We start from the raw sequence: 23112 nt of genomic DNA on the forward strand, positions 1-23112 counted from the left end.
AAGGTCACCAGCCTGGCTAGATTTGACAAGGCTAGAGAACCATCCTAAATATCTTTTTGTTCTAAAAATGAGGTAGAGACGTGCCACCCAGTAAGGAGTGACCCCTAAGTGTGGCCTGCCCAACCAATGACATGAAAGGAAGGGCACACAAAGGACTCAGTGAAACAGCAGGACCAAAATACAGCAGCAGGGCAGGAGGGCTTCTCTCAGGTGCGCCAAAAAAATATATGAACTTCCAGGATGAGAGCTGGAGAGGGGCTGACCTGTGTTCCCCACAAAGCCAGAGGGCTCTGACTCACACGTGAAAGAAGAAGCTCTCTTTAATAGTGGCTTCAGCGAGCATGCATACATGGGGAGAAGTAACTGGTGATACAGTGGGGCTCCTCATCTAGTAGAGGTTGTCCCGCACGTGCTCCATGATGGTCTTCAGGCCCAACCAGGTCTCCTCTGCAGTGGGGATGATCTGGTTGGCAGGCAGGAGGAAGCCATAGTGCCCAGTATCTCTCAACTCAAACGTGAATGCATACTTGATACCATTGTCATATGCCCAGTCAACACTGCTCCCGCTAGCTGGATCTGTAAGTCAGAAAAGAAAACACCTTTAAATCCCAGTTCCTTTCAGGGTTAGATGGGCAGATGTCAGGAGATCTGCCTGCCTCGGGTTCTTAGGGATCTATAATTCTTTCTGAAGGTCATGAGGCCTACAACACATGAACACTGGCCTGATCCATATGTCTCATGCTGTTCTATATGACAAACATCTTCATTAGTCTCAAACCAAGAGATTTTTAAATCCTTATTTCCACCTTGCCACTAACACACTGTGTAGACTCCTTGTGATCATTTAAAACCAATCTTCACAGAGTGTGATAGACAGCCCCTGAGACAGCCCCAATGATCCTTATCTCCTGGTCTTCACATCCTGTGTGGTTCCCTCCAACACTGAGTGGGGCTGCCCTGACGTGGGTAATTAACAGGAGACTGCAGAAATGATGGTGTGTGACCTCCAAGGCTAGATCATAAATACTGTGGCTTCCACCTTGCTCTTTTGTAGATCATTTGCTCTAGGGAAAGCCATGCATCAGGGTGTGTGGATGGTCAGTGTCCTATATCTAGGTCTAGGTGTTAGAGAACAGAGGCCTCCTGCCACTACTCAGCACATCAGTGAGCCACCTGAGAAGCAGACCCCTCCAGCCCAGTTGAGCCTTTAAATGACTCTAGCCCTAGAAGACACCTTGACAGCAACCTTAGGAGAGACCCTAAGCCAGAGCCACCCAGTAAAGCCATTCTTGAATTCCTACCCCAGAGAAACAGTGGAAGAAAATAAATGTTTATTATTTTAGGCTGCTCAGTTTTAGGATAACTTTTTTACAGAGCAAGAGATAACTGATACACACAGAGAAAGAAAGCATAGCCCTTGGGAATTCCCTTTGCCAAAAGGCTGGGGAAAGTAAAGAGGCCCATTTTCCTGCTTCTTCCCAGCCAAACTCTACTAGAGCAGAAACTGACTAAAAGTGCAAAGTGTGGATGACACTGAATGATAAAATAATGATGTCAATAGCACCTATCATTTATTGAACATCTCCCATGAGCCAGTTATTTATATTGGAAGGTTTACATTTATGACCTCATTAATCTTTAAAAACCCAGTGAGGTGGATATCACTGTCCTTGTTTTTCAGATGAGGAAATCCAGGCTCAGAATGAGTAATTTATCTAAGGAAATATAGACAGAAAAATGGCAGGAATGGAATTGAAACCTAAGTCCATCTGCTGAAAAAAGCCTATGCTTTCTTCAACCTCCTTCCAGTCCATTTAGTATAGTACATGTCTGTTAAATGAAAACATGGGTCCTTTTATTTACGCATCATTCTTGAGAGTTGTTTCTCATGATAGCACTTCTGATTTTTCTAGAGATGGTGCTTCTACTGTGATGACATGCCCTTTGAAGTTATGAAACAGACTCTCCTATACTCTCTGAAATTCTTGTGCAGTTCTCATAGTCCTTCTCTACCCTGAGAAAATGCTGGATGAAAAAACAGACAATGGCACCAGAAGTTTCTAGAGGTTATTTATATGGCAAGCTCAAGTATTTCAGAACACATTTTAAATTCAGGAAGGAGGCAAGAAGTCCTTTGCCAAGCAAAGTGATCAAGTTCTTGCACTTCACTTTTTTTGGGTCCCTGCTCAAAGTCTATCTACTTTTTTTTTTTTTAAGATTTTATTTATTTTGAGAGAGAAAGAGTGCATGAACAGGGTGGGGGAGGAGCAGAGGGAGAAGCTGACTCTCTGCTCGATCCCAGGACCCCGAGATCAAGACCCAAGCCAAAGGCAGATGCTTAACTGACTGAGCCACCCAGGCACTGCAGTCTAGCTACTCTTTTAACATTAATGGGAACATACTATTAAAAACACACTGTATTTCGGGCTTGGCACTCAGGTGGGAGTCTGCTTCTCTCTCTCCCTCTGTTCCTTCCCTCCACTAATGCTTACTCCCTCTCATGCTCTCTCTCTAATAAAATCCTTTAAAAATAATAGATAATTAAAATAAAATAAAAACCACACTATTTTTATAATTAATATTTGAAGATTATTCCCTATTAGCACATATAGATGCACCTCACTCATTTAATGGAGGTATACTGTTTCATTGTGTGCATGCACCAAATGTGTTTTTATTCATTACTGTACTGACAGACATTTAGGTGCTCACTAGGCTTTTATGACTAACAGTGCTGTCATGAACATCCTTCTTACTAACGATCTATCCACAAGTCAAATGAGCCCAAAGAACTTGTGTCCAAGCCCTTAGTACTAAAGAGAAGAGGAGAGTGCTTCTAGAAGCAGGGAGCCTAAAAGCAGGAAGTCTGACCAGGGGAAGGAAACATGAAAACTCTAAAAAAGTAGACACAAGAATTAAAGAAGCAAAATGGGCCTAAGGCTGTCCAGCACAGGGACTGAAAATGCAATACAGCACAGAAGGCCTTCAGGACATAACAAGTAATGTTCAGAAGGCCACTCTGTAATGAAGAAAGGAGCTTAAATCCCTTGTACATGCTTTGTTTAAAAAGGCAAGGAAGTGTAAAATTCTTTTGAATATTATTTTCAGCAAAAATGGTTAATCTAAGAAAATGTCTGGCACTTGAAGGAACAAACATCAACTATTCACGTAGCACATACAATAATCCATGGAATCAGACTGTTATTCTACAAAAATTGATTACATTTTTAGAAAGCAAGGAGGGTAGACAAAACCTTTAAAGAATACAGAAGATGCACTCTTGAAAGACTTAGGAAATATTATATCTCCTGGACAACACTCAAGAGAGCCTTCCTCCTCTTGTTCTGCAGGAATCCAACAAGTATCTCCGGATTTTGGCACAGCTTACATTAGGAAAAATGTGTTTGATGTGGGATGACAAGGCCATCCTTTAAACTGGTATTTGATCCAAAAGCCAGGGCTGTGGTGACCCACAATGCCCTTTTGAGAGGGCCTCGTCAAAGGACTCTCACCAAGTCTCTTCAGCTCTCTGCAGTCCCAAACTCACTTCTCACCAATGAGGCAGAGGAGGGAGAAACTCTCCTGATGTGTTTCTTCTCTGAGAAGTTCCCATTTAACAACACTAATAATAATAAACCATCGATAATTAAGGGATGGTTGCCACAATTAGCCACACAAACACCAACATCAGGTGTAGGCAACACAGACAAGACTGCTGAGGTCAGAGAACACAGGAGCACCCAGGATGGGGGGTGGAGAAACTTCCCAGAAGAGGAAGCCTGAAGGGAACAGAGAGCTGAGGGTGAAGCAATTGAATAGGAGAGTTAGGGTGTGGAGGAGGACAGAAATATCAGCAAGTTTGCAGGGGCTCTAAGGGTGGACCGACTGACTGTTAGAACATTACTTACAGAGGAGGCATTAGCAGAGAAAGGAAGGCACTCGCTCTCCAGGTGTCAGAACCAGGGCGCCTAGAGGGCTGTTGGTGAAGCACCTGCCTTCGGCTCAGGTCATGATCCCAGAGTTCTGGGATTGAGCCTCATGTCTGGCTCCCTGTTCAGTGGGGATCCTGCTTTTCCCTCTCCCTCTGCCTGCCACTCCTTCTGCTTGTGCTCTCTCAAATAAATAAATAAAATCTTTAAAAAATAAAAGTGTCAGAACCGTGCTCCTCATGTTCATGTTTGTTTGTTTGTTTGTTTGTTTTTCCTATTGATAGCTAGACTCTCGGAAAATTATAACCTTCTTCCATTTGATCTTTAAGTTTAAAGATCAGGGCTCCTAGAATAAAGAAACTGGAAGTATCTTCATGGAACAGAGTAAAATGCTCAGATGAAACACTTCAGTGATAAACCAAAGCAGGGGTATTTCCTCAAAATGGGGTTAAAACTGTAGGTAATGAGCCTCAAGACCACCTTCAGGTTTGGAGTCTTGATAGTCTTTGTTTGGGAGATTTTTTTTTTTTTTTGGCTTGACGCTAACCATTGCACAGAGGACCCCAGCTCACAGCACACTATGCTCCAATACATGCTTATTTCTGATGGGAAGGTGAGGGAATCTCCTCCACCCCCACTACCACCACCTCGGTCTGCCTATTCAAATGTGAGTTTCCTTTTAAAATGGAATGATAGGCTTGAGGAATTTTTTTCTAAAGATTTCTTAATTTATATGAGAGAGAGAGAGAGAGAGAGAGAACACAAGCAGGGAGAGCTGCAGAGGAAGAGGGAGAAGCAGACTCCCCGCTGAGCAGGAAGCCCAACAAGAATCCCAGGACCCTGGGATCATGACCTTTGCCAAAGGCAGACACTTACTGAACTTAGCCACCTGGGCACCCTGGGCTTGAGGAATTTTTGACAAACTCTATCAGGACCTTTCATGGAATATAAGGGACCCAGACTTCAGCATACTAGCAGGACTTCACTAAGCACAGGCACACGACAGATAGCATGTCTGTTGTGATGCTACTGAGGGAGATGACCACCTACAGCAGCTATCATCCCATAAACTGGATGCAAATTCAGTCCATCACTAACAACAAAAACAATCAGACTACAACATAGTGAGCCTAACTCGCAGCTCTTCTCCCACTTCATTTCAACTTTCCTCACAAAGCATTTTCTAAACAAATACATACGGTGAGTACTTACAGACAGTGGTACAGGTAGGACCCACTTGGTATGTAGTGCCCGACAGGGAAGCCAGAGCTTTGGCTGCACGCCTCGCCACCTCGTCCTAGAAGGGGGAACCAGTGGAGTGAGAAGGAATGGATCCCACAGCCTGACATCCCACAGCTGTTCTGTGCTGCCAATGGTGTGGAAGATTCTCGGCCCTTCCCCCAAAGCTTCCGAAGCCTGATGCACAGAGATGCGTAGGGCTGCATACCAACCCAATCTAGTAAATACACTACCATCTTCACCTATCCTGAGGGATGGGAATGTCATGTTCGTGAACACACGAGAAGGCCAAGTATGTTCCAGAGAAAACCTTCTAAGAGTCGGGTGTTCCCAGAGTGGAGGTGGAGACAGGACCACCATATATGGATGTGCCCTATGCAGAGTGCCTGTTTGAGACCAGAATCTAGCCCACACCTAGCATGAGCCCTGAATCTGCTGGGAGGTTTCTAGGCCAGCTGCAGCCCTGGGCAGAGGGTGCTCTCCAGCAGACCAGCACGGAGGGAGAAACCTGCAGTCACCCTGACAGCTCTGCTCCAGTCCAGTGCATCATAAGTGCCTGTTCACATCCTAGGGCAAGTCACTGTATGTGATGCAGAGCATCCCGAGACTGCAGCCTTCATCCTACTTAAACTACCTTGACCAGAAGGAGGAGAACCTCCCTCATACCCATCACAATGACACCCACAGTTCTTGGCATGTGGTGGGTCCATAATGCATTTTGGTCAGAAAAATATTTGAGAAGGAAAGGCAGGGATCAGGTGTAGTTCTTGAAACTGACAGCAAATACAGAAATAATGAGAACTGTCTTCTTCCTGTCCCAGTAGGTCTGAGGGCAGGGAGAGAAGACCAGGCCCTTAATAAAATAAGTCCAGGCTTCTGGACTTTCCCTAGAAGTTGCAGAATGACCTCTGTGGCAGTACCCAAGGGCCAAGCAGGCCCACTACTAGGTGGAGGGCAGCCCATCACTCACCAGTTCATCAGCATCTGGGGCCTTTTTGATGGTATACCCATATGGATACATCAGCAGCTGTGAGTAGCTGTGCAAGTCAATGAAGCATTTGAAATTCCTGTGTCCTTGGATGAAATCTACCACCGATTTCACCTCTACTTCCGAATTGGCATGGGGTCCATGATATATTTCAGAGCAAGGGTTGTCACTGGCTCCCTCTCCTGTGGGGGATGGCCCAAACAGAAACATAAATCCATGGGCAAGGAAGCAGAAATGCAGGACACTCAACCCAGAGGAAGGGCAGAAGGTGCTGGCAACGGACAAGTCAATATGAGAAGCCCTCCCACGAGCCTGATCTGCGATACATGTACATGGTGGAGAGGGTGCAGAAGTGGAAGGGTACTGGATCCGCCACAGCTGAGGAGGAAAACTGGAAGGACTCCTTTAAATGGATAGAATTGACCTTGTAGTGCATCACTAACAGTTGTCATAAATAATTAATATCATACTTGACAATGACTTGTAATTAATAAGTATTCTAGACAATTAATATGAATACCAATTAATAATGAAAATGACTCCATTTATTCTGGTGTCAACTCATTCTCTTGGTTCAGATCTTAATGGCTAAGCGCTGCCAAAAATAATCTATTGTTGTGGCTAAAGTCTCAGATTTGACAGGTATTTAGAAATATTGCCTTCTGTACCACTTCACAACATAGCTCCCTGAGGTATTTGGCATGTGTGTAAAACGGCCCCAGTTGTGGGAAGATCTGACTTAACTCTGATGCCCTCAGTTCCCACATTTCTAACAGCTCCTCTCCACAGGCACATTATTCTCCCCGCCACAGTCCATGTGGTAGGCAAGCTTGCAAGTAAAAGTACATTAAAGGCAGGACACCAGCACAGCTGTGAAAAGTGAGAGAGCCCTACAGGGTTCTGGAACCGCAAGGTGAGGTTAGACTCTCAACTCTTGACCGACCACAAGCTCCTGAGATTGTCTCTGAACCTCAACAGTCTCATTTCGGGTAATAAAACTCACTCCCTGGGTCAGACAAAAAAAATAAGGTAACACACAGAAAAGCAGTTGGCCCCTGGTGGGCACTACTGTAGGGATAATGTTTAGATAGCTAGGTCTCCTCATTCTCATGCCCTTTCAGTGGCCTCAAAAGGCTGAGTATCACACTGACACATCTAAGGGCAAACTGCTGAGGTCGAATCCTCACCACATCACACGATCTGCTCTGTTAGGGTAACAGAACTAACCACTCTCTTCTGAGTTACCACCAGGAGCCCTTCCACCCACCCAGTCACTTGCCCAGGAGAAGCAGGGATGACCAGGATAGAAGCCAAGGATCTATATATCTAAGACTACAACAGTGTTTAAAATAAATACTAGTGTTCTTTCAGGAGAACAAGAATTGCTGAATAATTCTTTTCCAAAATTACCCGCCCCCCAAATTTTTTAAAAACAAACAAAAAAGCCCAAGACATAGCGTAAGGGATTGGCCCAAGTCTCTCAGCGTAGCAGGAATGGAACCAGCCTGGAAACTGGCCCCCCTGCCGCCAGCTCAGAGCCCTGAGGATCAGGCTCCCCAGGGACAGCAGGGTTTGGAAACCACCTCCCCAACCTACCTGCAAAACTAGCATTCCAATTTCTATTTGGATCAGCACCAACGCAGGCACTTCCAGGATTTAAGGACCGTGTCTTCCTCCATAATCGGTTCTGAAAAGTCCACCAAGTAGGGAACAAACATTCAGAGATGGGTCAGGAGGAGTGAAGGTTTTCTCTGGAGGTCTATGAAAGGGCGGGCATCACAGATGGGGCAAGCTGCTTGCAGCTCTGCCTGGAGGCTCATCAGGGCTCCAGTCCTCACTGACTAAGCAGTCTTCTCTCATCTCCCAGAGAAAGGAGGCTCAGCTCTTCTGGCTCAGAGAGAAGGACTCCCCCCAAAATGCCCTCCCCAATGAGAACTTTATAATGCAAAAACCAGCCTGATACCACCTGAACCCACTGAATAATTTTTGGCTTCAGGAAAAAGGACAGACATCATATGCCCAAATGATCACTGGCATGACAGGAAGTGCACAGCGACTGTTTTATTCTTACCTAAAAACCTAACCCGAATCCCATCAAACTTCAAGATCTGACTGCTAGTGAATAGGAAATACGGGGGATACACGAACAAATGACACCCAACAAAGAAGCCATCAGGCAAATTCAGAATGTGAGACATTCTACAGGAAAATGTACCTGGTTTCTCCAACAAATGAGTGACATTTTTAAAAGATATGTGAGTGGTGGGGGTGGGGAACTGCCATAGATTTAAAAAGCCTGCAGAGCCATAACCACCAAATATGGGTACTTACCTTATTTGGGTACTGATTTCAACAAACACACTCAAGAGACATTTACAAGATAATTGGGGAAATTAAATGATATTAAAGAAATTCCATTAATTTTTAAAAAGTGACAGTGGTGTATTGTTTGTTTTTTGTTGTTGTTGTTTTGTTTTGTTTTAATTATCATCAACCAGAGTTGCATACTAAAGATGTTTTGGGTAAAATAACCTGATGTCAGGGATTTGCTTTTATTTTTTTTTTAATTTTTATTTATGAGAGAGAGAGAGAGAGAGAGAGAGAGAGAGAGAGAGGCAGAGACATAGGCAGAGGGAGAAGCAGGCTCCATGCACCGGGAGCCTGACGTGGGACTCGATCCCGGGTCTCCAGGATCGCGCCCTGGGCCAAAGGCAGGCGCTAAACCGCTGCGCCACCCAGGGATCCCCAGGGATTTGCTTTTAAACAAAAGGAAAAAAACTGTGTGGGAGGGAAAGAAATGAAAAGAAGATTGGTAATGTGTTGATAATTGTTCCAGATCCCTGATAGGGAGTTCATTAGACTATTCTCTCTAAGAAAGAATATTCCCTGGTGACTCTCAGCTCAGAGAATGAGTGAAACACAAGAGCCCAGGGAAGCTCGTAACATGCACATGCATGGGCCTTCTCTCCACGTTCACGCAACTGTTTAGGTAGCACAGCGAGGATTCCCAACAAAATCTTCTTAAGTTCAAGCCCAGCTCATCCAGAATTACTCACTTGAGTTTGTGTGTACACATATCCATCAGGATTGGCCACAGGCAACAAGAAAATATCCATTTTCTCCAAGATGGAGGTGAGAGCTGGGTCCTTCCCATAATCAGATACAATCTAAGCAGAGACCAGAAGCTTGTCAGCTATGCTTTGGCCAGCAAGGTCTAAGCCCATGTCATCTTCTCCAGATGCCCCTCTGCAGACTCCCTGTCACCCTCAGAGACATAGCTCTCTGCAAAGCTCTTGGAGCCCTTCAAACCCTGCGGAAATGTGGCTTCATGAGGACAGCAACTGCAATAAGTCCGGGGCTGCCTGGTTCATTCATTCCTTCCAGGGGGTGGGAACAGGGGAGGGAAGAGTCACATGTCCTAACAGTTTTGGGGGCTCTGCGCCCCCATGCTAACAGGCAGGGAAAATAAATCCTCCACGTGCAGCACTCCTGTCCCTAGTGCCGCCTTAAAGCAGACTCTCCAGAGGGACATGGGAGACTACATGAGGACCCTGAGGATCTGGAGGGCTAGGGCACGGCCCAAGGCAAAGTTAAATCGGAGTTTTGCTGCTAAGAGGACTCCACTCCCTTCCTGTGGTGCTGACTATGGGTTAGAGTTTCAGGGCCACCTCTGCAGCTCATTAGCTCTCGCTACTATGAATGAACTTTGTCATTTAGCCAACAGCGGCTTGACCAAGGGGCTGTGACCTTTTGCTTCTCTGACCTGAAAAGGCCCCCAACCCACTGTGTCTGTGCAGAGTGCCTTCCCACCTCATCCCCCAAGCCCAGCCTCATGAGACCCTACAGGGGCACCCTGGGCCCACCACAATTCTCGGCTAATACCGGGCGACATGACCTTCCTCGCAGTCCAGATTGCCGTGGCCTGCGAAATCCACTCTCGGGAATGGATGCCCGCATTCAGCCAAATGGCTGGCCGCCGCCTGCCTTCTGCAGTGCTGAACTGTGGAAAGACAAAGAGGCCAGAAAGTGACCCTCTTGCCCATGTCTCTGCTCACCTCTCCTCTCCCCAGTTCACCCCTATTCATTTAATCCATTTAAGATAATTCAGAGACCAAATGTTCCTGAGGGCACCATCTATTTATCAGGCTTATCCGTGACCAGGGAGCTTAATTGGTGGGCTGGCGAGGCCCAGTTGCAGCTCCAGGCAGCTCCAGCCGCTCCAGGGTTGGAAGCAAATGGGAAGGGGAAACAATTGCTATTGTGAATTATCATGCTAGTGTGATTAGAGATAATATTATATCTCTTGAAAGACCTCAAATGGTATCTCAACAGAGAGAGACACAAGGGTGCATGAACTGGCCTGTTCTAGCTGATGCAATAAATGAATTCGATTTTAAAAGGAGGAAGAGAGTGGTTCACTATAGCTCTTTGTAAATGGCGTTAAATGAATTCTGGCTCCTGCCTTTTAGCGTGGGGTCAGACCGCCTTGGGTCAGAGCGTGGTGCTAATGAAGCCAGAGTCTCCATCAGATTGGCAAATAATCTAAATTTATGTGGATTATTTCAGAGCGACCAGCTCGGTGGCAAATCTCCTCTGGCTGGTAATTCTAGCTACGAGTCTGGGTTCTTCAGGACTTATATGAAGCTAGGGATTTGACATATTCTTAGCACCATCAGTTGTCCCGTGGTTAATATCTCCAAATTCCTTTTTATTCAGTTGGCCAGATTATTTATATAATTTATGTCCCTGCCATAAATTTTCTACCTCTTTTGCCAATATAGACCTGAATCTGTTAGAAATATCTAGAAATTAGGCTTTGTGCAGCCAAGGATCATAGGCTGGGCTTAAAATCACATCAACCCTAAAATTAGCTTCCCAGATTGCTTTTCCAAAAAGTACCCCTAAATGCAGAATAGATTCTGTAGAATCAACCCAATTTGTCTTGCTTTACAGAGGTAGGAATGAAAGCAAAAGCCTGAGAGCTAAAAAAATAAATTAATTAATTAAAAAAAAAAAAAAGCCTGAGAGCTTTCTGGAATACTAACTGAACCCACCTCACGCATCCCCATTACCCCTCACCCACTAGACACACACACACACACACACTGATCCTGCCTTTTAGTCAAAACTTGCAACAGGATAGGCTCCTTCCATCTCCTTCCATATTAGGTACAAACAGAGGACACACTGTCACACCAAATTTGATCCCCAGTAAATGTCTCCCCCATATCCCTGAAGTCAAGGAGATCCTAAAGAGTTGCCTCCTTCAGAGGGCTGGGGGCTGGGTCTTGGTCACAAGGGACCAGGTACCTGAGTCCAGTCAGGTTCCTTGAAGAGCCTAAGGCCTCACCTTCAGCACATACATGGGCCGGTTTTCAAATGAATGCCCAATCTTCACCCTGCTCACCAAGGCAGGAAAATCTCTGGCAATGCTGTCCATCTCACGGTAAATCTGAAGCATGAAAAAGTGAACTCGGGCATTTAAAAATTTTGTCATGGGATACTTATTCTTGAAGAACTGCCTAAAGAATCCTTTTCTACAATATTCTAGAAAACAATACATTTTATCTTTCCATAAAATTATAGGCCACTAAACTAGAAAGAGTTGTGTATACATACTGCTCCAGAAGTGTGGTCCTTTGTGCCATACTAGACTGGATAATCAGCATTCGCCCCATTTAGCCAAGGTTCTCTTTTTTTTCTTAACATTTTCTTTATTTATTTGAGAGCAAGGGACAGAGACAGCGACAGAAGCAGAGAGAAAGAGAGAGCATAAGAAGGGAGGAGAGGGAGAAGCAGGCTCCCCCTCTGAGCAGGACTCTATCCCAGGATGCTAGGATGACGACCTGAGCCAAAGGCAAACACTTAACCAGCTGAGCCATCAGGCACCCCTTAGCCAAAGTTCTTGAAAACGTCCTCTCCAAACCTTTGATCACTTTCTTCATCAGTTTTTTTAATTAGCATACATCCTGTGTGTGTGTGTATGTTTGTTTTATAATGTACATATATTATGTATATTACTTATATATATTATGCATACCACTGGAATAATGTACCACACAAAGACATACATTATAAAACAAAGAAACAAAAATGGTTGCATTAATAATAAATATTAATGTATGCAGAACATAAATAGGAGTTGTAATTGTTTCTTCCTCCATTCCAGTAAAGCACCTTGCTTACACCCTGTTGTACAAGCACCCCACTTAGGAGATTCCTCTAATGGCCTTAAGAGAACAAATGAAGAGCTATAAATCATAGCTACAAAAGGTTCCATTTGGTTTCAATTTCTAAAAAAAATCTTGATTTAAATAGAATTCATCCTTCTTAGTTGCTCAAACCTTTTGAGGGTCAAAAAAAGGAAATAAATAAATGTGTATTTAGACCTTAAAAGTAGAAGAGGGAGCTTTACAGAGGAGAAAAACATGCAATCAACGTTGAGTAAAATTCCAGCTTCCATGGTTTATCAGAGTTGCAGTCAATATCGCAGACTGAGCCGAAGCAAGAAACCATCCCCTAAATACATACATAAACCAGATAAACTACAATGAAAATAATTCACAGCCAAGCTCAATAATCAAGAAAGGAGAAACTTGATTTCTTAAAAATCAAGAAAGAAGAAACTGAAAAGATAGCTAACCAGCTGGTATAGGGCAGAAAATGGAGCCTCAAGACCAGATCTCTGCCTTAGGCTCTGAGGGTTTACAGCAGACCAGAAATAGCAACAGAGGGCCCAGGACCCAGCGTGGACTAAGGAGCTAGAACTTGAGAGCTGAGAACTGGCCCTGGAAACTCTACCTACAGACCCTAGAAAGGGAAGCAAAAAAATCAGATGCCCACTCTGAGCCGTGAGAGGCAAGAAAGTCACCCAGGAAAAGTTAAAACACCAAAGCGATATTGGGAAAGAGGGGTCCAAATTCACACTGCAGACATTAGGAAGAAACTCTGCTGGGAAACCTAACAGAAATAATGGCAACCACAACAACACACGGGAAAACTGAAACTGGAAACCCTGGCTGAGACAGACATGAGACTCCCGCCAGAGACCTAAGCAGGCCTAAGCGGTTACAGGATGAGAGCTCTTCAAAGCTGTTTTTAGAAAGAACTGCGTGTGATCAAGCCAAGAGGGAGATGGTACACTGAAGCACAGCAGAAGGCCTCACTGGGGAACAGGGAACAGGGTAGGGTAGCTGCAATCAGATGGCAGTGACCCCTAAAGCCAGAGAACAAAAGCAAGTGCATGAGAAAGTGTGGCTCCCATAGCAGACAGGTGAGGGGATGGAGTTCCTGGAGTCTTGGGTGACATTTGCAACCGCTTAGCTCAGCTAGGGAGTGCCTCACCTTAAGGAGGCTAACGTCATGGGTCTGATCCCCTTGTGAGCCCTGAGCTCTGCTTTTGTCCATGGCCCTGGACTGAACTCCTAACTTTATCCAGCTGTTTTGCAGATATATGTCATTGGTCACAAAAGGGATGAAGGGGCAGTGAGGTTGGAAGTGTACACAATAAACAAAGCTACTGACAATCATGGGAAAGAAGTGAAAACAGTTGGTCAACCTTGGAAATAATCCCTCATCTAGAAGAAAAACAACTTGAAGTATATGCCTCACAAAAAGCATGCCAGGAACCCCATCTCTGGATAGAAAGAACAACATGTAGGCAGATATACGAAGGAGAATAACAATTTTGTTTTGAGGTGTTGTTCTGAGCTAGAAGAGTTTCCAGATTATTGCAGAAGACATTGAGGATTGTAAGAAAACTGTATGATATGTGATACAGTCCCATTCTATAGCCCCTCTTGATTCCCTCAAGTTCTAATATCATATTAAATTTTTCTGCTCCAAGTTTTTTATTGAAAGGGTTGTCTTACCTTGAAAGTCAGTCATCTATATAAAGTGGTTTTTAACTAAACACAGCACCAAAACACATTATAGAACAAATATGCATTATAAGTAATCATGATAAATAAAGTGGAAATATTTGGTTAACCTTGGAAATAACCACTTGTCTACTTGCGTGGAATAAGTAACATTTTAATCTGGGTGAGTAAAATACAGGGATTATGGTGGGGTATAAGAAGGTTGAATTACAAGGATGGAAATGATTGTAATTATTTCATGGTTTTCTTTAAGGGGTTGCCTTAAGAAAGAAGGATGCATGTAGGAGAAAATGTTCAGTTGTGTTTCACTATGCTCTTAGGTGCTGGTGGGAGATAAACAACCCAAGAATTACAAAGAAACTGAAGTGTTCACATTTTAGCCCCTTCCTGAAAGGGTATTGTGCTAAGGGCTAATGCATCCTAGAAGTAAGGAAAGGAGTTACAAAACCCCGGATGCTGATGACCTGGATCTTAACCTGCTCTGAGACACTTACGGCTTCCAGAGAATGGTAGGCCCCATAGTTGAAGTTATTACTACTCCGCTCTTGCCCTTCATTGTGTTGCATTTCTTCATCTTCATTATCTAAAAGGGCCTAAAACAGACATGGCAATGCTGTGAAGTGACCCACCAGAGATGGAGGTTCATGTTGTTTCTGCCGTGTTTTGGCACAAGCTGGCCATGGATGGCAGCACCCTCAGCACACAAATGTCAAGGTGCAAAAAGGGGGTCAGATTTCTTCCACATATCTATAAAAGCTTACTTCTTGGCACCCAACGTACATCACCCCATTCAAAACCCACTTACTCCCCAAAAGTAACATATGTGCTATTTGGTTATTCTATACTATGAATTCTCTAGACATCAGCCCGCATCTGGTATCCAGTGCCTCTGAAATACACAGCTTGGGAAACCATTCAGAAACAAAGAAATTCTTATAACCACTCATACTTTGAAGGCTCCTGGCAGATGTCTGTGACATGTGAGGATGATTAATAAGCTCACAGCTGCTCACGCCATCAGGAAACTCCCGAGCCAAATCACCAATTAGTCCATAACCTACCTCGGTGAAGGAGAGAACATGAGCCAGACACTGTCCTGCTGTTCATATACAGGTCGTGAGGCTGGTGTCTGGCTTGGGTGGTGATGTTCCCTCCGCTGAGAACTACTGGTGACATTCCTTCTTTTTTCAAAAGATGCTTTTTATGACTGGTCTCCAACACCGCCCCCCCCCCCATTTTTCTTTCCTCTTGACTTCAAATACAAAAAGGGAGAGAGGCTTGATTATTTGTGGGGCATCTATGACAGACCAGGTACTGTCAGGCATTTCACATACACTTAATCATTTAATTTTCTCAACAAATTGTATTAAATAGGTATCGCTGTTACCATTTTACTGATGAAGACACAGAGGCTCAAGACATTCATTGCTTGCCCCAAGTCACACAGCTGATAGCCAAATCAGGATTCGGATCCAGCTCTGTCCAGCTCCCTCACCTATGTATACCTTTTCTACTACAACATGTTCCACTAACAAGTTATGGTACCTTCTGTCCATGGATCTCAACGAGTTTGTCTATAAAATGGAGAAGGATAAGAGACCAGGACTTGCACACGTCTCAGGTCCACTCTGGATGCTTTGTCCTATGCAAGACCAGTTAGGGACCTTGGCCTACCCACCTGCAGGTCTTCAATTGTCACTGAGTACTCTAAGCCCTGGGACTTTAGGAAGGATCTGACTGACTGCAGACTGACAGATGGAACCAGGACATCCACAGGACGACTGAAGGTAGAGGGAGATTTCCAGAAGTTGAGCTGAAGAGAACAGAAATAAAACCAGGTTAAGGGACAGTTCAGGTAAGAGGCACAATGGATTCATTCTTCTAGAACAACTGCCAAAAGCTAGGGTGATCCCTGAGGAGCTGGCTTCCACCCAAGGGCAAACTTGGCCCATTTCACAGCTGTGTCTGGTCAGGCCTGCCCAGAAGGCAATACCTGGCAGAGGCCAAGAAGTAGTAAGTCAGTGGCAGATGGAAAGATGGAGTCCCCCATTGAGGCCACCCATCTCCCAGGACAGCAGTGCTGTGATCTCCAGCACTTGTCCCCATCAAGCCTTGCAATCATGTAAGCACATGTGGACTAATACAGGACTATACAGGAGAACTCTCCAGGAGCATTAAAATGTCAGTGGTGCAAGAGTCTTCCCTCACCCGGGTCAGAGATACCCAAGAGGACTAAGAAGAACCAGGTACCTTAAGGTTGTCTGAATTCACTAGCTGACTTAGTTTGCTGCTCTCGTCTCCATTTCTGACATTAATCCTAAAAACTTGGTCCCTGGAGGAAAGAAAAACAAAACAAAACAAAACAAGATAATGGTGAGCTTGCAGCTGGCAAATAAACCCCAAGCCGACTTGTCCCAGACATAACTGGGCCGAATGAGAGGAAATGGTCTAGTCTTTGGTTATAATGTATAGCCATTAAAAATAAGACTACGTGGCAAATATGAAAAAGTGCTTATAGTATAACTTGAAGGGAAATATTAAGTGAAAGAGCAGGACACAAAATTGTATGTATGCCATGATTACAAGTATGGAAAAAGCAGATGCATTGGAAGAAAAACAGACAACGGAAATATAGCAAATGCTGACAGTGCTTATGTCCGGGTCGTGGGATTATGGATGACTTTTTTTCCCCTTGTATCTGTTTTCTGTAATGTGGTCATATTACTCTATAATGAAAAACATATATATTTTGCAGAAAGGAATGTTCCTGAGTTACACGCAAAGCTAACTCAAGACATAAAGAAGCACTTCTTCACTGTCAAAGGCAAGTACTGAGGGGTCCATGCTGGAGAGAGCTGGAAAAGCGAATAGATCTTCCATCCTTGGAGGGTGAGCTGTTTGCTGGGTGGTCTTGCAATCCCTTTCAGCTCCAGGACTCTAGACAAATGCGAATACCAGCTAGGGTGCTGGGGCTGACTTGGGATTCAATCCTCCCAAGGGGGCCCTGAGAAGGCCCGGGAGGGAGCCGGCCAGTCCCGAACCCCCCTTGTTGTTTGTCACGGACTTGCTTCATCTCCACCATTTAACTTCCGCAGCAGTGGCAGGGGCAGAGGCCCCCCGAAGTCCTGTGTGTGGGTGGGAGAAGGCCAAGCCTGAAAAGCTGCCTTTGTGCTCTCAGCCGGCTCAGGGAGCCAGGGGAGCCATTAGGCCGTTGCTAGGTGACGGCCCGAATGAATCCGCACTCTACGCTGTCACATGCGTCATCCCTTTACAGGAATGAATGCAGGAAGAGCTGCTGGAGAGGGCTGTGGGCTGAAGGACCTGTTGACAGGGAAAATGATTCTGTCACTGGGAGCTAAATGTGCAGCCTCACGTGGCAGATCCGCATCTTCTCATAGGAAAACTGGCCCAATCCAGATGGGACTCTCAGGGTTTTACTTTGTTCCGGGAGGTTCTAGACAATCTCCAGGGGGTCTAGTCCGGCCCCAAAGAGGCAAGGTCTACTGATGAGTTGCTCCCACTGCAGGTGGCAGGTCTGGGGGAAATGCCAGTGCCAAGGGCTCACTTTCTCCCAGCATATCCAGTCCCCACAGGGTCCTTGGAGGGGGGCCACCAAGCACAACCCCTGGGAGCTGTTGAGGCTACACTGGAGAAGCCACTGGCTGGGTAGGTCTCAGTCTGAACCCAAAAGGCTTGCTAGCAGTTGAACTGCAGCCCTATGAAGATGGGGAGTCAAACTACCATTTCCCTGACATAGGCAAGCAGCCTCCCAAAAAGGAACAGGTTTAAAACAGAAGGGAAATCCTTATTCCTGGCTAAGTACCAGGGCCCATCTGCCGAACTTATGCTCTACTACAAGCCACCCCCAATACTCCAGAAAAAGAGGGGTCTTTAAAATGAGTGTTCTAGAAAGCACACCTGTGCACTGACATCTCTGTTGGCAAAATGAGGCATCTGTAAAATACAGCACTGACTAGAACAAACACAAGAAAGGAGGAAAGGGAAAAGGAACAGGAAGAGAAAAAAAGAGGAACATAAGAATAAGAAGCTCTCAAGAGTGTGAACATCACGTTACACATGCTCCCAGAGCATGTGCTTTACTGTTTCCAGAGTGGTAACTTCACATTAGAACTTTCATACTCCTGGGCATAATCCATGATAGTGGAACCCAGTGGATCTAACTGGCCCTGAGCATGAGTAAATCCACAGCACATTTCATCATGCCCTATCAGCCAAGCCACCAAGGATAAAGATACAACTATAGAGTGCAGAGAGGCAGAGTGGAAGGGCTGGAGCACTTCTCCATTTGTCTCTCCTCCACCTACTCCCTCCTCTACCCTCTTAGCTCCAGCCTCACTGAAATCCCAAATTCACCATGTACTATGCCCTTCCATGCTGCTCCCTCTGCCCAATGCCCAGCTCTTTTCCTTATCTGCTTGGCGATCTCATGCCCAAGCTTTAGAACCAACTGTCCTCACCATTGAGGTTTTCCCTAACCCAGAGGCAATGTCAGGGACAGTCTTCAGATGGCGCTAAAAAGTGAGGGGGTTGACAGATCTCATGAGCGTGAGCCCATCAAACCCCAGCAGGGGCACCTGGGTGTCTCAGTGCAAGGAGTGTCTGCCTTTGGCTCAGGTCATGATCCTGGAGTCCCAGGATTGAGACCTGTGTCAGGCTCCCTGCTGGGCAGGGAGTCTGCTTCTCCCTCCGCCTTTCACCCCGCTTGTGTACTCTCTCTCACTCTCTGTCTCTCAAATAAATAAATAAAATCTTTAAAAAACAAAAACCTAGAAGCAGAGAGAACATAAATAGGTGCCGGGTGAAGGGCTGCCATTTTCTTGCCCTAATTGTCCTTCTCTATTTGAAAAATGCCCTTTCCCAGTCCTGAGAGTGTGGCTAGCTGAAAACAACCTATTTCTGCCATCTGGAAACTCATTCAGAGGTCTCAAACTCTTTCTGAAAGTGGAAGATTGATCTGGGAAAGGGGATATATTGGAATTTGCAAGTGGCCGTGCTTACCCCTGCTACTCCACACAGGTGTTCTCAGTGCTCTTGTTAACTCTGCCCCACCCCCCATACCTACAGCCACCCAGCTGCTGCCAACAGGATGGCTGGCAACCTCCTCTCACTCATCCTCACACTCATCCCACGTTCTGAACAGTCAACAGGCCCCTGGGGCTGAGCTTCCATCCGTCCCTCACTGCCATGAGGGCAAGCCAAGTGTCCTGTTCTCTGTGCCCATCTCACCTAGCTCCCCAACTGGGCTTTGCAGCCACCACAAGACTCAGTTTCACAGAACTCTTAACTGCCTGCCAGCTACTGCTGATGCCCCAACCGGTTCTGCAGCTACTTCCTTTATTCTGCCTGCCTCGTACCTCTAGGCACCCTGGCCACCGTCCCATCCTTAAGATGACTGAAGACCGCGGCAGAAGATGCCAGCAGAGGAGATGCTGGGGGCAGCAGGGAGCTGGGTGGAAGAAACAAAAGCTAGGGGGTGAGGGTGGGGAAAATCCATCATCTTCATCTCTATCACTGCCGTGCCCCCTCCTAGCCAACCTGGCCCTGGCTTCCCACCACTTGAACACACGGAGAGGCCAGCTTCCCCTTGCTAGAAATGTTCACTGAGCTCAGTGTCTGGGACATGTCAGGAACCCTAGGATGGATTCCACCACCATTGCTGGGTTCCCTACTATAGGGTGAGACCAGATTTTGGGGAGAGGATGACCCATTGGTTAAAACCATCTGCAATTAGCCCACGCAGGCAGCCCTTTCTATATAAGCTCCAGCGGTGGGCACTCAAACACCAGGCCCAGCTGTCTCAACTCAGGTGTCCTCTACATTGTAAGAGAAGTCTGTATCCTGAGAAATAAAGATTTTTCCAGCCATGTGAATAGCTGCAGTGAGAGCCTGACAGCTCCATGCATCAGCCCACACGGCAGCAAGCATAGTTATTACATACCTACTGCTGAGCTGCCTGTGGAAAAATCTCCTTCTCTGGCCACCTGCTATGCCTAACCCCTCTGAGCTATTTGACAGTAGACACCAGGTGTGAGAAGAAGTCATCACCATAAAAATTACTCAATCTCGTATAAGTAATTACCTCAATAAACAACCCCAAAGTCCCTTTAGCCAGAGAGCATATTAGAGAGTCAACTAACAGATATAAATATATCTGTGAGACAGAGGATCCTATCTGGAGATTAACTTGTGCTATAGCAAAAGGATATGGGTTTTGCCTTCAGAGTTCCAGCTCCCCCACTTACCAGCTAAGTGGCCTTGGGCAGGTTCCTTACCCTTTCTAAGGCTGAGTTTTTTCATGTTTAAATTGAGGAAAATAACACCCCTGCCTGGCAGAGTTGTTGTGTGATCCAAAAGATAATGCACATGAAAGCTCTTTGCAAATGGCAAAGCATTATGCAGTAATGAGTTCTTAGAATTCAATCTAGCAGGGGACCACAGCATCCTTTCATCTCTCCTACCTCTCAAATGTCCTCTCCTTTGCAAACCTCTGCAATGCATTCTGCATGGAGCATGTTGGGCATGTGTGTACATGCACACACACATACACATGTACACAAGGTGTACAGGTGTATACTTAACATGTTAATTCTCACCACTGTGACTAGGCAAGACCTATCGAATCCCCATGACCCAAACACTGATGAAAAAGTACCAGTTCTATAGGCGCACCTGGGTGGCTCAGTAGTTGAGCATCTGCCTTTGGATCAGTGATCTTGGGGTCCTGGGATCGAATCCTGCATCAGCTCCCTATGGGGAGCTTGCTTCTCCCTCTGCTTGTATCTCGGCCTCTTTCTGTCTCGAATGAATGAATGAATGAATGAATGAATGAATGAATGAATAAATAAAATTTTTTTTGAGAGAGAGAGAAAGTACCAGCTCTACAAAGCCTTCACCATTAACAAAAAGGTGAAATCAAAAAGCCTAAAACCCAGGTTTTCCCCTAAACATGGCAAAAATTAAAAACAATTTCTGGTAGTTCTTGGTAATTCATAATATAGAAGTAAGAAAGTAGGAGAGGCCTGGAACTGACCCCAGAAATAAAAACTAGAGAGTAAAAGAACTGGTAGGAGATTAGGGAGCCAGGGAGGAACTATGCAGGCCACCTAATCCTGATTTCACAGATATGATTGTGTCTGAGAGAGAAGGAACTTGCCCAGGATGACACAGGGTAGAACTGGGACAGGAGCTCATGTCTTCTTTTCCAATGCCAACACCACTTGAGATATAATCAGCCATTCATTTTCAAATCCATCTGGCTCCCATATCACTGAACTAATCAAGTAACAATAATAATAGTAAGTCCAAAAGGAACTTACCCAAAAAACTTTTCTCGGCCACAGATGCTGAGCCCAATAAGGGCCCCAAAGAACAGTATCCACTTCATGTCCCAAGAGTGTCAGTCACAGAGTGGCTGAGTCAAGCTGTATTTATATGAAATCTGAGGCAGACTCATGTCCTCAAAAATGCTAATGTGATTCCCAAGCACCCTTGCAACTGTGATGGTGTGTCAGGCAGGCCCTTACAATGCCTCTTCCATTCCTTTTGAGTGATAAAGGCCAAGCCTCTTGATTTACAAGATCAGGAACATGCTCCTCAGGCTGGAAAAGTTTGTGCCAAGGGTGCCATATTGCTCATTGCTTGGTATTTAAATAGTGTTTTTTCAATAAATAGGGAAGTCCCACACAGTGCTGGAAAGAATTTATCCTGATAGAGACACCAAATTGTAAACCTGAAATGGAGTTACCTCTAGAGTAAAAAAAAAAAAAAAAAAAAAAAAAAGTGAAGACTAGCAGAGGAAACCTCAAGCCAACTCCAAAACTCCAAGACCACACACTTGGTAAGCCCTATCAGAGAGTTTCACCAGAGCAAGTCAGAGTGAGTTTATAACTTCTGTCATGAATCTGACACCTAACTCTTATGACTCCACTAAAAAAGTAGAAATACATGAGGTCAATGAGATAGGAAGAAGTGTTAATGTGTATAAAATATCAGTTTTCTTTGGGATCTGAGTAAAGGTAAGGTTTAATGGTATTATTAATAATGAGGCTTTCTTACATTTGCTAGACTCTGAGTCTGGTGTCCTTTCCACCACATCTTATCGGGATAAATGAAAGGCACTCATGATCTCCACAGCTTCTTCAGGGACTCTAAGGCCTTTGAGTGTGTTCTGGGAGCTCCAAATCCTCAAATTCAGAGCCCTAAGCCCAAAGCCTCCTCCATCCCACTGTCCCCATGGTCTATATCATTTTTTCTGCTCTTGCTCAAGGGCAGTGGATACAACCAAAAGTCATAGTTGAGAGTGTTAAAGAAAAATTGTTCCAACACTTGTCAAAACTGTAAGGAAGATTTTATTCAAGATTATTGCAATAGAGCTCTCACAACAGAAGAGAGTGTGTTCAACTCCAAGTACAGAAAAGACAGCAGAGTGAGAGGGGTCAGTAGATGGAAAACTGCTGAGAGGATACATCAAGGGTGGGGGGCTTCTTGTTTAACTGGACTCACAGGGTTCTTGCCAAAAGCAGACCAAGGGCTAAGTCATCAAACGTGGAGGATGAGGAACTCAATCAGATATCAAGGACTAGGGGATGACTTAGCATGATTCTTTGCTAGACTGACAAGGCCCTAGTCAAAAACAGGTCTCAAAGAAGCCTAAGTAAGTTTGGGTTCTTCATCAGGAACTATGGAGCTGGGGGCTTTATCAGGACTCTTTCATCCTTCCAGCACTGAAACTGAACTCCTACGCCCACCCTGGTCCAAGTCAAAGGCTGGGTTCTGAGATAGATTTCAGCTTTGAAATTAGTAACTAGAGAAGCTAAGAGCTGAATCTGCAAGAAATGTGAAGTAAAGAATTAAGTACTCAGAATTATCTAGGGAAGCTGAAATTCACTTCTCGCCTTCTCCTCCTAAAGAAAACCATCAACACGAAGAAACTCTCACACCTTAATGGAAGTGAATGCCTAAAAAGAAATTATATAGAATGTGAGACCCAGGTTTGATGGGGCAGCCAGGAGGAAATGACTGTCATTGGTTTGGGTCTCCACTTGTTTTTATAATG

The 23112-nt window shown here is 45.1% G+C and overlaps 1 protein-coding gene across 1 annotated transcript; it reads right to left on the bottom strand.

The window, feature by feature from the left end:
• Positions 1-302: 302 nt before the first annotated feature.
• On the bottom strand, positions 303-21464 carry CPA4 (carboxypeptidase A4). Its single transcript, XM_055307388.1, has 11 exons — positions 21374-21464; positions 16287-16368; positions 15715-15849; positions 14531-14629; positions 11507-11608; positions 10052-10156; positions 9213-9323; positions 7753-7843; positions 6139-6338; positions 5142-5226; positions 303-576 (listed from the first exon to the last, which is right to left on the bottom strand). The coding sequence occupies exons 1-11, from the start codon at positions 21439-21441 to the stop codon at positions 389-391; spliced, it is 1266 nt and encodes a 421-aa protein (XP_055163363.1). The 5' UTR covers positions 21442-21464; the 3' UTR covers positions 303-388.
• Positions 21465-23112: the final 1648 nt, after the last annotated feature.

The sequence above is a fragment of the Nyctereutes procyonoides genome, unplaced genomic scaffold, assembly GCF_905146905.1.
Source record: "Nyctereutes procyonoides isolate TBG_1078 unplaced genomic scaffold, NYPRO_anot_genome, whole genome shotgun sequence".
Lineage (NCBI taxonomy): Eukaryota > Metazoa > Chordata > Mammalia > Carnivora > Canidae > Nyctereutes > Nyctereutes procyonoides.